The sequence below is a fragment of the Scaptodrosophila lebanonensis genome, unplaced genomic scaffold (assembly GCF_003285725.1).
Source record: "Scaptodrosophila lebanonensis strain 11010-0011.00,11010-0021.00 unplaced genomic scaffold, SlebRS2 tig00000001-arrow-pilon, whole genome shotgun sequence".
NCBI classification, from domain to species: Eukaryota; Metazoa; Arthropoda; class Insecta; order Diptera; family Drosophilidae; genus Scaptodrosophila; species Scaptodrosophila lebanonensis.
In genome coordinates, this window is record NW_022060529.1 from 18954221 (window position 1) to 18972194 (window position 17974).

At 39.0% G+C, this 17974-nt stretch overlaps 1 protein-coding gene across 1 annotated transcript in view; it reads left to right on the plus strand.

Annotated features, from left to right (window-relative positions):
• The first annotated feature begins 4679 nt into the window (after window positions 1–4679).
• LOC115632528 (transcription factor collier) overlaps window positions 4680–17974 on the plus strand; it is a 44132-nt gene continuing 30837 nt past the window's right edge. The window contains exons 1-3 of the mRNA XM_030529728.1: window positions 4680–4870; window positions 9937–10154; window positions 10234–10289. Coding sequence (XP_030385588.1) covers window positions 4680–4870; window positions 9937–10154; window positions 10234–10289 — 465 coding nt within the window. The remainder of the gene's footprint in view (window positions 4871–9936; window positions 10155–10233; window positions 10290–17974) is intronic.

Here is a 17974-nt window from a genome sequence, read left to right on the forward strand (position 1 = left end):
CATCCTTTCTTTTTTTTAAATAAAAAAAACTCGAATTACATACACGTACATATATTTAATCCAAAGTGTTACTTTTCCAATGTAGATTACACCTAATTTTGTTTTTACACGTTTTTTTTACACGATTTTCATATAACACGGTTTGAAAATTAAAAATTTAATATATATTTCTTTAGAGATAAGGAACCAATCACCTATTTTTCCATATAATCAATGCCTTTTTTTACGCGGTTGTTTCTGGAACCAAAAAAATAGAATTAGGTTCAAAACAAAACACAGGAAAACGGACAAAAAAAATCAGATATAGGTTTTATCCAGTTACTAGTATTTTCGGAGATAAACAAGACCGTTTACTTTATACTCATATTTAAAAACCTTTTATATACAAAAATAGGGTATATTTCAAATCACTGTAATCGTTATTTATAAAATATTTGTTGGATAAAAAATGCACTAAAACTATTATTTTACTGATATTTTTTTGGATTTACCGTTTTATATAAACTTTGCAACCATCTGCTTGTTTAAGAGCGCGAAACTTTCTTCTCTTAACAGTGAACACGAAATAAATGCATTCCAAAATGTCCCTTGCAACATTATATCTAACAATTACTCTTATAAAAATAACATGTTACTAAATATATTTGTAAGTTGCAGTATTCGAAAACTATTTCAAATTGTTTGTGAAACTTTTTCCAGCCCAAAGATATTTTAAAAACTGTATTTTAGTAACGAACCCATCTGCTGGCAATTAAAGCATTTCTGTTCCACAAGTGTCATTCGTTTCACTACAAAATGCACTGCTTTGCCGACAATTGGATAAGAGACGCGCACGCTCTGCTTTGGCTCTCTTCAACATATGTATGTTGACCCATGCCAGCAATGTCTCGACCAATCAGCGTACAGCACAGAATGACATTTTGTTTTAAGTCCCATATGGCTTTGGTTGCGAGCGGTGGGAAGGCGTTGACACTTTGGTAGCAATTGAAGGTGGCTAACAGTGCAATTGTTGCTGCCACGGGGGCCTACGCTGCCTCCCACAGGCCCCAAAGCAGTAGCTAGTTGGGAATAAATATGCAGAGACAATCCGCTGGGCACAACACTAGTCACGGCGAGTTTATCTGAAACAATAGCGTGTTGCCACCGCCCCCCGACCAAGCAATCCAATAACAAGTACTTGGCCGCTCCGCTCCGCTCCATTTTCGACATAGGCCCCCATGGCGCCTGTGCCAATTCACAATGTTCCTAAGTCCCATAACACGTTGGGGCGTCCTAGTCCCGCGCGTTTTCCCTACACATGCGAGTCCCTTTCAGTTTCTTCGCATGAGCAAGCGAATGCAGTGCTGGTTCTCTCGCTCTGTCTTCGAAGCGTTCTCGCTCTCTCTCTCTCTGTCTCGCCCACATCCTCGATAAACGTAACCTGCTGCTGGCTGGTGTGGCTCTCAGGCAGCAGAGACGACTATCGGTGGATGGTTGCTGACAGTTCTCTCAGTGGACGCGCATATGTTTCCCTTTTGGCGTTTGCGTGTGTTGGTGTTGCTGTTGCTGTTAGTGTGTGTGTGTGTGTGTGTGTGCGTGTGGGAAAAACCACCACTCCCAGCGATAGGTTAGATTTCCATTCGTCCATTGCGCCGTTATGTCTTATTGTTGTGCGCGCCCACCCCTCACCATTGAGGCAACGACACGGCAAGGACTTGCGTTCCTGTGGCACAGTCTAGCAAGCTGCTGGTTTACTCGTTTCAATTCCAACTCTGTTGCGCCTGGGCCGCGCACATCAATTCTCGTTGGTCGTTGTCGCCGTCGTTGTCGTTGTCGTTGCTGTTGCTGTTACTGTTGCTGCCGCTAACGCTGACGCCTGAGGTCTGCGTCAAAGTGGTTGCGCAGTTGCTGTTCGTTCGTTCGGATTCTCGTGCACACAGCAGCATCGCACTGCGGGATTCAGTTGGGGTTTAACAGCCACTCGGGACGGTAGCGCGCGCGCCGCTTAAACTTGTTGCGAGACCAATACCAATTTTCCGAAAATCCCAAATTCTCTGCGGTACATTGGCACAAATACACCAGATACCGTCAGCCACAAACAACCTCTGAGTCGCCGTTAACGGGCCCCAATTAGGCATCCATTGCTCATCGATTTGATGTTGGATTTGTTTGTGTCGGTTGTCGTGTCGGTCCCGTGCCATTCAAGATCCCTCTGTGACAGCCCATAACAGCCCACACCCACGGTATAAAGGGTTGCTTGTGTTTATCTCTGTGAGCCTCAAGAGATTCGATCGCTCAGACATACAGGCAGACTTGCAGTTAGACAGACAAACAAAACACATAACACAAATATTGTGCTAATTTAAGTGAGACAGTGCTTGAAGTGAACAAAAGATTGCCATACACAGGATATAGACGCAGTTATTGCGACAAACAAAATAGCCACAACGTCGGCGATAACAGCAACAACGCCGGCCACAAGCAACTATACAAAAGTGAGCGAATACCCGTACGCTGATCTCCACCAGCATCATCACTTCGCTAACACAGCGCCCTTGACCAGCGCAGAAAGCTTCAAGCTGCGTTCCGACGAGCCGGTGCCGGGCTTCAGCTCGGCCTCGCCGTGGCCCACTCTGGAGCTGGAATGGGGTCGAAAACTGTATCCCTCCGCTGGGCCGCGATCCGCAGGAGGTCTGATGTTTTCTCTTCCACCCACGGCCGCGGACATGAATCAGCCGCGCGGGCCCATGACATCTCTAAAGGAGGAGCCCTTGGGTGCGCGTGCCTGGATGCAGCCTGTCGTCGATCAGTCCAAGTAAGTTCCTTCAAATCAATTATCGGAGTGAGGTGAAGTAAATAAATAAGTGCTGGTTGCAATGCTCAGAAGTGTTTGTGCCCCGTGCAAAAGTGATTTTAAGTATCTTCTAAATTTTGGGTTTCTCCCATACAATAACTGCTTTGTAAAATAACACAAATTTGTCTGCAAATTATTTGCATGTTTGACCGCAGTCTGCTAAATCTTCTCATCATTCACAATTAACTATTTAAAGAAGCTCTTTGAAGGTTTTGAAAAATTGTCTTAATAATGGAAACTCAACTTCTGGATTATTCAGAAAAATCTTATTTTTACCGTAATGACCGATTGGTCTCCGAAATTCCTTGAATGCCCTGAAGAAGAATCGCTTTAATGCATGCACAGCTCCACTCCTTTTGCCACTTAGTTTATTTCATGATAATTACGAATTAATTCTACTTATGAAATCTTCATAGATTTTTATTTTTAAGAAAAAGTAGAATAATTAGGAGCTTATGTGCGAAGTATTGAAAAATTATTAAACGATCAAGTTAGTATGATTTCCAAAACTATACATGTATAATAAATTAGTGAAGGATTATTTTCAAAGATTCGTCGAAGGACTGCAATTTATTTCAAAGGTAAACTTTAAAAATGGTTTTAATATACATATATTTATAAGAAAGTGCCGAATTCAGACCAATCTTCAAATAGTTTTTATATCTTATAAAAAAGGATGGTCCAAGGATTGCAATTTATTTCAAGGATCAACATAAAAAATGTTTTCTATTATATATTTATAGGAAAGTGCAGAATTCAGATACATATTCAAATAGTACTTCTGTCTATTAACTAACTGAGGTTCTCCAGAATTTATTGCTTATTTGAATTATTAGCTTTAATTTTCAATTCCATCAGCTTCCGCTTACACTGATATAGCTAATTTGATGAATATTTATTTTTATATTATCTGCACACTATGGGTACCTTAGAAAATATTTTAACTTTTCTAAATGAAATTAAAAAATAGTTGTTTGTTTCCTTGTTTGGGCTGCAAAGTCATCGCTTAAATTGTCGCTTCTCTAACAATTTCAAATAGAGTGACTGAAGGACTTACATGTGTCCTGACCCCCTGAAATGGTGGCAACATTTTAAAGGCCTCGGCAACCTTGCAAATGTTGCGGCAACAAATGTTAGGCCAAAACCCAAACAAAAACTCTCCAAAAAAGCGTTTGTTTACTTTTACCAAAGCCGGCATGTCCAATACGAATGCCCTGGGGGCGAGTAATTCGCAAACGTAGTCAGTTAGTCAGCCGGGGCTTTTTATGGGCGACCGGACGCCTGCGCCTCCCCAGCGCCACGCACCCACGCATCCCCACAACTCAGGAACAAAACGAACTCCATCATGCGGATGAACTCGACGGCCCAAGCTCACTCAAATTTTCACTCAAACACTCACGCATTTTTGCGAGACGTTCTTGGGGCGGGATGGGAGCGAAGCACGCACTTTTGGGGTTGACTTCTGATGCGAATGTCTGCGGCAACTGTGCTAGGATACTCGCCAGGATGTGCGACGGACTGGCAGTCTCTGCCTTGACTTGAACTTGCGCTTTTGTCTGCGGGTGTTGGGCTTTGTGCTCAAAGGGATGTTTTTTGGTTATTTCTTTACTTTTACTTTCGCCTTGGTGCGTTCATTTCAATTGAATTAGAAAAAGAGCGCCCCACTCGCTTGGTGGCGGCATTGGGGGTTGGTGCTGGCCAGGACCTCTCGCGGAAAGCTTCTTGCCTGTTTGTTTAGTTGACTTTGAGATGTTTCTAGCGTGAGATGTTCGCGCCCAGAAGGAGTGCGCGAGTTGGCGAAACTGAAATCGAAATCGAAAGTACGGCAGCGACTGTGTTTGTAAAGATGACTGCGGGATTTTTGCATTCAGCGACGGCAAATCAACAACACCAGCATCTGCAGCTAAACCCATCCGATAGTCATCACCATCATCAGCCACACAATCAGCACCTAAGCCAGCAGGACAATCTACAGCAGGATCACAATCACAATCAAAGACAGACCAATTTAAATACCAAAAATATGCGCTGTGAAAGGTATTTCTATTTAGCTATCTTATAGGGAAAAAGTTATCTAAAATGGGGCGTATTTTGTAATATTAAGTATTTAAAATGTCAAGCTTACGGATTGATTTGAAAACTTGTTTCCCTTACTTATGAAGTGGTGCCAGCATTTCATTTGTAAAGATTCCATTTGGCCTGATTTCAATGAAGACTACATTCATTTCCTATTTTTACTTACAAAATATTTACATATTTTACTGTTACAGGAAGAAAGTTCAAATAAATTTTTTGCACTCAAAGCTACGATTTCTTTGTTTCCAAATATGAAGAAAAATGCATATAGGTTTTTATATTTTCAAAACTATGGCTCCATTTTCAAAAATAAATGCAAAACTTCTAAATACATATTTTGATTTCATTTGGCGTGATGGAACGTAGTACAAGTATTCAAGAATTAATATAAAATTGAAGTTAAAACAACTTTTATAATGACAAACAAAATGGAATAAAATATTGCATTAAAATTTTTTGGCAAAAAATGTCGTGCTTCAATTAAATGTTTTTAATATTAAAAAGAAAGTTTAAAAATTGCCTGAGCTGGCAAAATTTTTGTATTTAAGATGCATTCAAAAATGTTGGCACAGTTTTTCAAATAAATTCAAATTGTCCCAAGTACATTCTAACTATTTGCAATTAATTTTATAATATAAAAGAAACGTTTCCGTGCCAATCAAAAATATATACAAATTATTGCCAACATTGCTTTTATAAATTAAATCGTTTTCGTTATTCATTTGGTAATTAGAAAAAGAAAAACATTGAAACACACAATCACTTCTTGCATAAATTTGTTCAGTTGTCATTATTTATTTGCAATTCGTTTTTATCACAGCACAATATTGCATTTAACTTATAATTTATGTTGCCAACTTGTAAATGCAATCCTTACTTATCCTTGCCAGCGCAACAAAAACTTTCCCTTACCACGCCGGCATAAATTGCAGAATAATCGACACGTTCAATACTTGTGCCCATTTATTTATCGCAATGTGACACACAAAATGGCAAAATAACAAAATGCAGCAAATGCAGGCGAGCAACAATTTCAAACATAAATCAAGAATATTTGAAATTTATTTCAACAAAGATTGTCGATGCACACAACAATCTCGATTCTCCGTGAATCGGGCGACCACAAGCCAAAGACAATGCAACAATGGCCATAAAATGAACAACAAAAAGAAGTGCACAATAAACGCTTCAAATAAACTGTCCTTTTTAAAGGACAATTGGAGCACTTGAATGGGGCTGAGCAGGGGGAGGGGGAGGGGAGGGGGAGGGGGTGGTGGCGTGTGCAAAATGCACGTGCACGGGAATAGAGAAAACGTGACCACGCCGAGCACCCGCCCGGTCACCTGGGCATCGATTTCCAGCAATTAAATGTTGGCATAATAAAATCAACAGCAAAACGGCCACAAAACGTTTTTCGCAAATTGGCGGCAAGTGCAAACAAGTCAACTGCGAAACCAGGGAACGGCTCAACAAAAATCCAACACACACACACAAAACACTCGCAAACACACAGCGAACTCGAACAGTCAACAATCGAGGCACAAGCTTAGGAGGGGGCTCGGCAGCTCCTCCACCTCCATCTCCACCTCCACCTCCACCTACATGCTCGCACAGCCCCGACTCTGGCAATCTGACTCTGGCGAGGTAGTCAGTCGGACGCGACAGGCGACAGGCGTCAGAGTCAGTTGAGGCGCAGTTTTTTATTTGCCAGCTTCGGCTTATATTATTTTGCTGTTCACTTTTGAATGTTGCCATAACAATAACCTTTCACCGAATTGTAACATGTCTGGCATTTATGTGTCGTATTGCTCCAACATTGTGTTGCCATTCCCGCCATTTGAATCGCATCGAACAGTCGCGCAAAAAGTCCTCCTCCCACTGCCTATATGCGAGCATAGACACATATATATTCTTGCAACACTTATAGCTTGATCTTTATGTGTGTGTGGCCACAAATTGTCGGCTCTTGTTTCTCTTAATGTCGCAGTGTTATTCCAATACATGTCTTTATGTTTTGTAATTATGGATTTTTATATTTTACCACTCACTTATTTTTATGTTCGGAAAAATATGCATTGCTCTAATCAACATTAAAGGATAGATGCACATCACTTTTTAGTAATTTAGCGAATAAAACCAGTTCAAAATCAACAACAAAATAACTTCTTTTTTTTAAATTATACTGTTACATTTATAACTTAAATTAAACTTATAGTTAAATACAAATACAACTTTAACTAGGTGTTCAGTCTTAATAACAACAAAATAACAGATAGGCAAACAAGCAGAAGTACTCTCAAGTAAACTCTCAAATAGACTTCCAAATAGATTCTCAAATAGAATCTCAAATAGACTCTGGAATAGAATATCTAATAGACTCTCGAATAGACTCTCAAATAGACTCTCAAATAGACTTCCAAATACAAGTAGATTCTCAAATAGAATCTCAAATAGACTCTGGAATAGAATATCTAATAGACTCTCAAATAGACTCTCAAATAGACTCTCAACTAGACTCTCGAATATACAATAGACTCCCTAAAGATATCTCTAGAATCCATTTTCCCATTTGATACAGAACTGTTATTGTGTGCGGAAACGATGCTCGTAAATATATTCACAATTCCGCTTAACAATTAAGCTTTGCGGTTCAAAAAGTAACTAGTGACGGCTTTATAAGATGACCAACAAAGGACAAAAAATGTTTCATCAGTTTCAACTGAAATATAGTAGTTGGGTAGTTCAAATTTCTTGCGCCCGGAAACCTTAGTCGTCCTTAACTTTCCCCATTTTAAAATCCGCCAAATCATCTTGTGGAATGAGTCGCAGTTTCACACCAGAAGCTAACTTAGCTTCAATTGGGGGTCAACAATTTGGGGAGCTGCGCATTCAAATCCTTGAAGCTCGCATCGACTGTTGGTAACGATTCCTCTGGCAACTCCTAGGGCACTGGTTTTTGGAGGAAAGAGTTGTAGCTTCACTTTAGATTCTTAATATCAATTAATTAAGTGCGTTTAGCAAACAACTTTGGTGGCTTGTAAGGAGATGGAGTTTAGTTAAGCAAAATTCAAAATTATTAATGACAGAATAAAAAAAAAACCAATAACAATTTTTCCATCCCAACCAAAGGACAGCTTTTATTTGTGCTCACCTGAGTTGGCACAAGTTTGGAAATATAAACCTTCTTGGATTTCGAATAATTTGACCGAACAAGCTTAATCTCAGTCGAGTTTAAAAAAGAAGAATATAAGCAATGAAAAGGAGTATAGCTATAATAGATAATCCATTATGCATCATGAGTAGACAAGCCTTTTTAACAACAGGGTTTCTAAATGGATTTCTCCAAGTACAAGAGCTGTAAATGGATTTTGACGATGATCGCCAAAATTATTGATTCAAGATGCCCAACTAATTATAAAATGTTTATTGAATAGATTAATACGTAGAATAATAGCTTCAAGCATTGCCAAATTCCTCTTAGTGTGTCAATTAAATCAACTCTATAATTTCAAAATTCCGAAATTCTGACTAAATAAATTTCTCCAAATACAAGAGCTGTAAATGGATTTTGAGTAGGATCTCTAAAATAATTGATTAAAGATGCCCAAGTAATTAAACATTCTTTTATTAGATTAGATTTCCTCTTAGTCTGTCAATTTAATCAACTCTATGATTTCAAAATTTTAAAATTCTGACTAAATGAAAGTCTCCAAGTACAAGTAAATAGATTTTCTGTATGATGATCTATAAAATGGTGGTGGTATAACTAATTAAAACTAATTAAAAATTCTTTTATTGAATAGATAATAAGTAGAATACAAGATTCAAGCACTGCCAATTTCCTCTTAGTGCGTCAATTAAATCAACTCTTATGAGTTTAAAATTCTGAATTTCTGACTCAGAATACAAGCTTCTCGCAGCACTGCCCAATAAATAAACTCAATGATGCTTGCAATACAAATTCATGAACCTTTCCAACTGCTTACAAAGGGATAGTTTTCGAGCGATTTATCACTGGGTCTATCATTACCGGGACACGTATGCGCGCTCGTACTCGTACTTTGGCAAATGTGTATATAATTGCGCCCAGAGCCGCAGCGAACCATGCCTCCGGCATTACACCACCAGGTAGTAGTGATACTTCTTGACATATCCTGAATAAATAATACAAATCTGATAAAATCAGCATTTTCTAAATTAAATTGTTCGTTATGCATACGGAACGGAACGCGGAGTGCTCGAACTTAGCCCCTGGCTAAGGGCTCGCTGTAGTGTTAGTGTGAGTGTTCGAGTCCTTCTGGTAGTGGGTGAGTGTGGTGTGTGGTGTGTGGTATCTGGTTGTATGTGTATGTGTGCAGGATAGTTAGCATTGTCCGGTAATTGCGCTGACATGCCAGACCTGAGGTGAGCAGCCCGCGAGTGTTGACATTTGGCATATGCGGCGACAAGCCTTTGCTGACGACTCCTGCACAAACCTTGTGTCCTTGCAGCGAACATTCACAATCCCCATATATACATATATACAAATATAGTATGTCTGCTGGTAGCCTTATAATTACCGTGTTTGCTTGGCCCACATAACATACATTTTTCGTCTGTTGTCCAAGTCTAGAGCTGAGTCGGCTCCTTGTTCCTGTTTCTTTTGCTTCCTCTGCTTCCTCCCTGCAGCCGTGGCCGGACTTGTGTGTTAATTCCTTTTATTCGTCAGGATTATTGTGTCATACTGTCATCCGAGTGGGGCTCGAGGGTCGGGGCGAGGGTGAGGGTGAGGGTGAAGTTGCTTATGCGGTTTTAATGATAGTTGTCACAGCGCCTTTGCTCCTTTGTCAGCCGACCACTAGTTAAATGTCACTCAAGTAATTGAGTTGTCAAAAACATTGTGGCATATTAGTTGGCTGGACCTGTCCGGTCCGGTCCTATCCGGGCCCAACTAATTAGCAGCCTTATATGTCTGTTTACACTCGTAATGGCATAATTATACCCAACGTACTCATCCAGTTTTTTGCTTTTGCGTTTCCTAATTGCAGCCTCGGCATCGGGCGCGCCCACTTTGAGAAACAGCCGCCCAGTAATTTACGCAAATCGAACTTTTTCCACTTCGTGATTGCGCTCTACGATCGTGCCGGCCAGCCCATCGAGATCGAGCGCACGGCCTTTATTGGTTTCATTGAGAAGGACTCTGAGACGGATGCCACAAAGACCAATAATGGCATTCAGTATCGATTGCAGTTGCTCTACGCAAATGGTAAGTAGTGCTAGATCTATTTCTTGTCCCACAACGAGCAACATTTAACGCATAAATTGGTAATCTACATTTCTTTCAGGAGCGCGACAGGAGCAGGACATATTTGTGAGATTAATCGATTCGGTGACAAAGCAGGTAAGACTCAACTAAAGCTTAAAACTTCTACCAACATTTACTTCAGTTGCGCCCAAGCATCTATTATTTCTATTTAAAACATTTAGTGTCACATTACAATTGTCGCCTTAGCACGTTTTTAATTCGAGAATCGAAATAGAAATTGTTTGCTCTAAAAGAGAAAGAACTGTTTTAGGCTATTCTCTATTAAAGTATGAAATATTGAAATATTGGAGTTAACTTTTAGGCCCCTGGAACTGATATTTAAAAATTTTCACTATTCACAAATTTCAGTTCTTTCATTCACAATACAATGTCCTTAATAAAACAATTTTAAAAATTTAGTGCTCAGAGAAAATATTGCTTTATTAAGAATAAGAAACTTGTCTTAAGAAATTTCTTTCATGCCAGCAAATATTTACCATAGCTTGGAATATATTTCAATTTTTATTTTCTTCAAAAACAACAATTTTTTATCAATGTAACTTTTCACAATTCTAAAACGCTTGTAGAAACCCCATTTGGTCTTCTTTTAAATTTAAACCAATCCATATTTGTATTAAATAGATTTTTTGTATTAGCAGAGTGTTTTTATTTAAAACTGTCCATTAAATTGGTTAAATAAACTTGACAATTAAATAGATTTGTTAAGGACCTAAGCTACTTTATTTTTCATATATTCCTGTTGAATTATTAATAATATTTTCTTGAAAGTGAAGAAAACAAAGCCTCTCCCTACTGCGATGTGAAATTGTATTCTGATGGTTCGACATGGCTAAGAGTTCAGCTTTTCAATTTCTCAAACGGAGTAAGAACGACTAGACCTGGTCTTTCCTAAAGCGCTTCACATGGAATAAGATCTAATATTCGTAGCAACTAAATCTGTTATTTGGTTGCTCTTAGCGAGCATACTCGTATGACCTTAAAATATAATCGTACTGATTATTTGTCAATGGGGATCAATTTCAATTTGTAAACATAACCAGAGCACCCAAGGGAACGCAGCAACGCTTCACATTTCGACTCATCAGTGCAAAATACAAAGGACTCTTTCACCTTTTCACGCAATCGGCAAATAATTCCTTCCAGCTCGTTTGCTCCGAACTCTGAACTAATGCCTAGTTCTCTCTTCTCTATTTGTTTATTTTTTTTTTTATATTTTTTTCGCTAGGTCGAGTCTTTGTAAAAATTCGATTTGCTGATTCGAACATAAGTTGCATTCGAAATTGATTGTCACGGCTAATTAAGTGTGTCCTGTGCGCCCAACACGCAGCGAACAGTCGTCGCAGTGCCAATAAATTGAGTCGTCAAACGGTCGAAGTCGGACCAGCCCAGTCCACGGCTGGCTAGTCGAGGCGGGCGAGACAGCAGGACGGCAGGACGGCAAGGCGGGTCGCCAGGACGAGCAGTCATTCACATGGCGCGCAGGCAGTCGCGCCTCCGAAAGGGGTGTGACCAGTGCCAATCCAATTGAACATTGTTAATGCGCTTTGTTGTGGGTGATGTGTGTGTGATGTGTGTGTTCATCCTTTCGCTCTGGGCCTTGGGCCAATGCATTCACCAGCAATGCAGTGGCAGGAACTGGCCAGCCACCGGCAACTGGATGGGGTAGCAAGAGCACCATATGTCACCTTTGTGTGAACCCCCCTTCGGCGGCCTAATGCGTGCTGCTGTTGCTGCTGCTGCCGATTCCATTGCTTTTTCAAGGGCAATTAATTTCTCGAGTGACAAATTTTTATAGACGTTTACTCGTGCTTTCTTCGTCTTCCATTATTTTTGCTCGTTTTGGGCGTTTTTCCTTCTCCTTTTTTTGAGCGGGCGTGCAATAAATTTGTCCACAAATTATCGACACCAGCACCCACACTGCCCCAAATGGCAGTCCAATGCGTTGCCGAATCGTTGCCGAATCGGTCACCAATGTCGGAAATCCATTACGTGAGCACTTTTTGTGCGACAGAAATTAAATCGTTCAAATAGTATCTGGCAGCAAATAAAAAATGCGATAAGGCCTAGCTGGAAATCGCATTGAGAGCTTTAAAGGGGTATTACCCATTTGTTATTAATGCTCGACGGCTATGGTTTCTATTTTTTTTGTTCGTTTGTTTGTTACGCTCAGATCAAAAACGTCGATCCCATTAATTATTTGTCCTATCCAAAATTCTCTCACATCACAGAGGCAAGCAGGCAAATATCAGAAGCCAATTTTTTTTGATGATTCGGATGAACAATTGTTAAACTGGCATTTTAGAGACTACCTGAAATTTAAAAACAATTTCATTCCTAGTGTAAATCTTACAATGATTTCCAATAAGTCCAGTATTATAGCAGCATTTTTATACACCTAATTGTAGATTGGTTCCAGAAAAAGTCGCAAAAAAACCGTGTAAAGAAAGACATTTGGTTTTTGAATCGTACTAAATGGAATAATATCGTGCAACTATATACAAAATTTTTAATTTTCAAGCCGTGTTAAATCAAAACCGTGTAACGTGTTTTTTTTTTTTTTTTTTTTTTGTTTCTAAAATCTGTTTTGTGCAAGTCTAATAATGAGCTTAATGCAGCCTATTAAACGCCCTTTCCTTCCTAGGAGGATCTGCCAATTGTTCAATGAAACTTTTTCAATAATTTGCCAATTTTATTTTAAATGCTTGAATTTTTAAATCGAAAAAATTATTGAAATATCGAAATTCCATTGAAGTTCTTCTTAAAGTATGCAACAACAACAATTTGTGTTTTCTTCATACAAACCCAAAGCCCGTAGAGAGACTAGGAGAAAAGAAAAATTGTACATTATAGTTCTAACCTGTTATGGCAGAGTCCTTCTTGTATAGCTGACAAAAATCCTTCAACTAAGTATATACTCCACCCTACAAAAATTGTCGGTAATCACTTTGAATCCTGAACTCAAACAACTTTATCTTTCCCGTTCCCAACATCAATTGACAAACGTACTTGTATTTAAAAACGATTCCGTACTGCCGTTCTTGAACATGAGAAACAGCGAAAAGAGCAATCGAATGATGGGATTAGTTGGGTTGAGCCAGAATTAAAACTGTCACATACTACTGTCCACAATATGATGAGGAGAGTGTTTTGCATACGCGTGGCCGGCGGTATGCAGTTCCCGCTGTTATCTGGGGCACAAAAAGCTGGCGTAACAGGTAAACGGGGTGCTCAGAGGGTTGCTGGAATAGTCTGTGATATTTGAGCGCTTGCGATTAAAAAGAAAACTTGAATTGAGCATTGAAACAATGCCTGCCACCTTTCGGTACAAATGCAACTCGAACAGAACAATTGTGCCACGTGCCTCACCGCCGCCCGCAAAGTACCCTTACCCTTATCCTTGCAATTGGCAGTGGCAGTGGCCGTTGCAGCCGCATGCGATTTTATCGGCGTCCGCGCGCCCTCAGCCCTTTGGCCAACACACGGAGGCAGGCAAATGTAGCAAATCATCGTCATAATCATAATTACATCCGATCAGATAGCCGACAACAACGTTCGTTGCAATCTGAGCAAACAGCGGACGACGACTCAATTGCTATACCGTTGGCTTCATTTGCGCTCATATTTCAGACGATCAGAGGAGGGTGGTCGGGTTGGTGGTCGGTCGGTCGGTCGGTCGATTGCTGGGCCTGCATATAAAACAAAAGAAATGGCGAGTTCCCAAAAATCCTTTTGGCTGATGCCAAAAATCGCTGTTATCGCGATTTACACGCATAATGCGGCGGCAAAAAAGCGCAGCGAAATTCTAAACCAAAGCCGGCAGCGAGCGGGCACGCAAACGGGCGCGATTAATGCACGCAGATAAGCCTAGAGATGCGCAACGTGGTCCATGCACCCATACACTCACACACATACACACACACACTTACATACAACTTACATGGTCATCTAAAAATGTTTCATTTTGCTGCATTTTGGCGCAGCTAATGAGCCGCTCACACATTGCGTGGAGCTGCAGTTTATTTATTGCAATATGGCGACTCTCGCTCTCTCACTGTCTCTCTCCCGCTCTATCACGCACGTAATTTCTTGTACAACATTCTGCAACTGCCATATATAGCGTTGCCAATTTGGCTATTTTACCACCAGTTTTAGAGATTTTCAAATTGCGGATTATATTGTGGCCGATAGAATTTTCATCGTATAGGTCGTAAAAAAAATATGTAACGTGTAATATAATGTGCATTTTATAGTCCGAGCTGACATGAGACCGAAGATATGGTTTCAAAAGAACATTATTTATTTATTTATGTCAACAAACATTGACTGTCGACATAGGAAATATATAAAAATTATAAAAAGCATCTTATGAGCTAAAAAAAGCTAAGAAGGAGAAATCTAATTAAATTACAATAATATCTGATCAACGCCTCCTACCCGGTGGGGGAATATTATTTATATATTGCAGTGTTTGAGGTCGACCTTGTACATGCTGGGAAAAAAAACCGAAGCACTTGCATTAATAAAACGGTACAGTTTTCGTAATTATAATTTACTTTCTTTCGGAAAATATAACAATTGCTGGCTTTTTTAATTACTTCCTCAGCCACTTAAGAAATGGCAACACTGGCCCCAGCCTCCATCCATGCCAAATAAAGCAGGCAATCAAACGCAGCGACATATGCAAAAATTTATCACACAGTCTATCCCGCTCGCACTTTCTGCATCTGCATTCTGTTCTGTCTGTTCCCAATATGTGTGTGCGTGTGTGTGTGTGCTTGTCTGTCTGGTTGTTTGAGTGTCGCTCAGTGTTAATTAAGCGATAATATTAATTTGTACGTCAACACTTAAAAAAGAAGTGCGATATTCGCGATTAATGTGGAGCACAACATTTCATATTGCATTTCGCCATTTTATGCGCTTTTGTTATTATTGTTTTTGTTGCTGTTCAATACGAGTGCAAACGCGCCTCCACCAATAAATTCAACAGATTGCGTAAAATCTCCACATTTGCATCTCTACGCTGTGTTTGTGTGTGTGGTGTGTGTGTGTGTGTCTGTTTTTGTGTGTTTACATTTGTGTGTGTGAGGCCATTTGCGTGCTGATTTGCTCGTTTGTTTTTGCATGTGTTTTTGTTGTTGTCGTTTGGTAAGCGCCAATACGATTAAAAAGCTTTCACGTCAAGTGCATTCCTGTGGTTTGTGGATCTCGTCCATTGACGTAGGCGAGGGAAAAACATCAACATTAACTGTATCGTACGCTTTAAGTTCCGAAATTAAAGCGAAATTGGACTAGACGGAATCTATTATAATTCTGGGAACAATAAAAATCCGAGTTTCGAGCCGTGATAAAAAATATTTTATTATTAAAAATCAAAGTCCATGAAACAGTCTTCAAGGAATATGGTTAAACGATAAATAAATAATAAAAAGCATCGATAGTTTCGCGAATTGGCGATATACATATGTATTTCCCGGGCCTAAACTGAATATAGTTTCCCTTCTAAATACGAGTAGTCAGCAATTTTCATTTATGTATATACCAAACGGGATAATTTTCATTTAATATACTTCATATACATACTTCAGCTCTATAACTATGAAATTCTTACTCGTAATATAAATTTCCTTCTCAACTTTAGCCTTAAATGCACCTACAGTACTTTAAAAAAAGTGAAGCCCCATTATCAGCCCTTGCACATCCTTTTTTTTCACTTCACAGGTAAGGCTATGCAGATATGAGCTGCATACTCGTATGTTGCAGGTCCTGTGTTTTGTTTTTATTGTTGTTGGTCACAAAATTTATGCAGGGCCATCGTTGAACACCGAGTGCGCTGATAAATGGAGCTTTAATAAATTAAAAGTAACCCTCAATGTGTTCTTGGCGCCATTCTTTTTTATTGTACTTTGCATTTTTATTATGCCATGTCTCCCAACATATATGTATATACATATGTATGTGTGTGTGTGCAGCCTTCATGCGATAATTTATCTTGTTTGGCGAGATTTTTATTTTCACATTAAATATGCAAGTGCGTGAATAATTCAGGCCGCTGCGCTTTTTATTTAAAAAGCGATAATAACAACTTGTAAAAAACAAAGCATTTAAGCATCCGCATAGTAAATTTTAATGAAAGCGTTTAAATTTTAAACGTGCCAACGGGTGCAGCCAACGTCAATCGACAACTCTTCGCAACATCCACTCACATTCCACGACCCAAGCGGATATATAGTATAGATGCGCCTTCAGACCCAATCCATTCATATTTGATTTTTGATACTTTTTCATTGGGGGGGGGGCTTGTAGTCGTCACATCACTCGTGCTTTTTTCTCATTCTGCTCTTCTGTTTGTTGTTTTGTGCTGTCTTCTGTTTTTTACGGCCAGCATTTCCTGTTGCTGTCCTTCTGCGTTGGCAACATGGATGCGGAGCAGCGTGTGATAAATCGTAGTTTAAACGTTTTTACTTCAGTTTTAGTGACTTTCGTTTAGTTTTTTATTAGATGCGCCATTTAGCGGCACTTTGCCAACCAGATTTGCTCCAGATTCTGGCCACACTAATTGTTTCAGCCGCGATGATGATTGATGATCACCAATACAGGCCCCAGTGACAATTATTATTCAGTACTACAAGAATTTAGCAATTAGAATAGTATTTAAAGAAGTTAGTTTAATTATAGGGTTTGGTATATTTCTATTTATTTCATTCATGAAAACGGATTTGTACAGACGGACATTAATACCAAGCTCATAATTTTAACATTTTATTGATTTATCTTAATTTATATATTTGGTAATCTAAATAGTCTTTCTGCTAAAAAATGTTTGATATAGAAATAGAAAAGCGACCTCCTACCATGATAGTATAAGCACACAATCTAATTAAGCTTAACAAAAATTTCCCTTAAATAATAGAGCGAAATATGTATAAAAAAAAACCACAATCCATAAAAAATGCTTGTTGGATATACGTTTATTATAAAGTAAATATTTTAAAGGCATCACAAAAGAATTAAATCTTTCTATTATACTAACTTTGTGTTGCTCATTAAATTAAATTCAAACTTTAGGGCGCTTATGGATGCAAACATGAATGGAATCGTTTCACAATTTGTTTTCCATTTGCAGAATTTTTGAATTTTTGTATTGTGTTATAATGCAACTTTTTATTTTGACATGGCTTTATCAGTCTCAAGGTCATGTTAAATCCCTTTCACTTCAACTTGCCCGAGATTCACTTCTTAATATTTCACACTGATTTCCAAGAGAAATTAATTACAATGATTAATGATTGTAGAGTTGAGTCTTCGTTTATTTTATTTTTTTTCCTTATGCTTGCTTGCTTACAATTTATGGTGGTAAAGAGTTGATTTTTCAATAAACTTCTTGCAAATAATACACAACGATTTAAAGATAAAGAAAATTGGGAGACAAGCAAGTGGTAGAAACGTGATTCGTTCCGTTCGTTTTCATAAATTTTAGGCATTTGCCAGAGAGAGATATCCAAATTGTTAAGCTTCGTAAGGATTTCAATATTTCAGATATTTTATAGACAGATTAGTTTTGAGCATATCCCCTTTAAAGGTCAGAAGAAACATTGAAAATCCATTAACAGTAATAGAAGCAAACATTTGGTCAAGGCTTTGATGAAGGATGCCTTACAGCTCTACTTTCCATCTACGCGTAGTAGATATACTCGTATCTATAATTAGCTGCCATAAAAAAGTGCGAAAGGGGCCGAAACAAAACTGTCCCACACATTGGG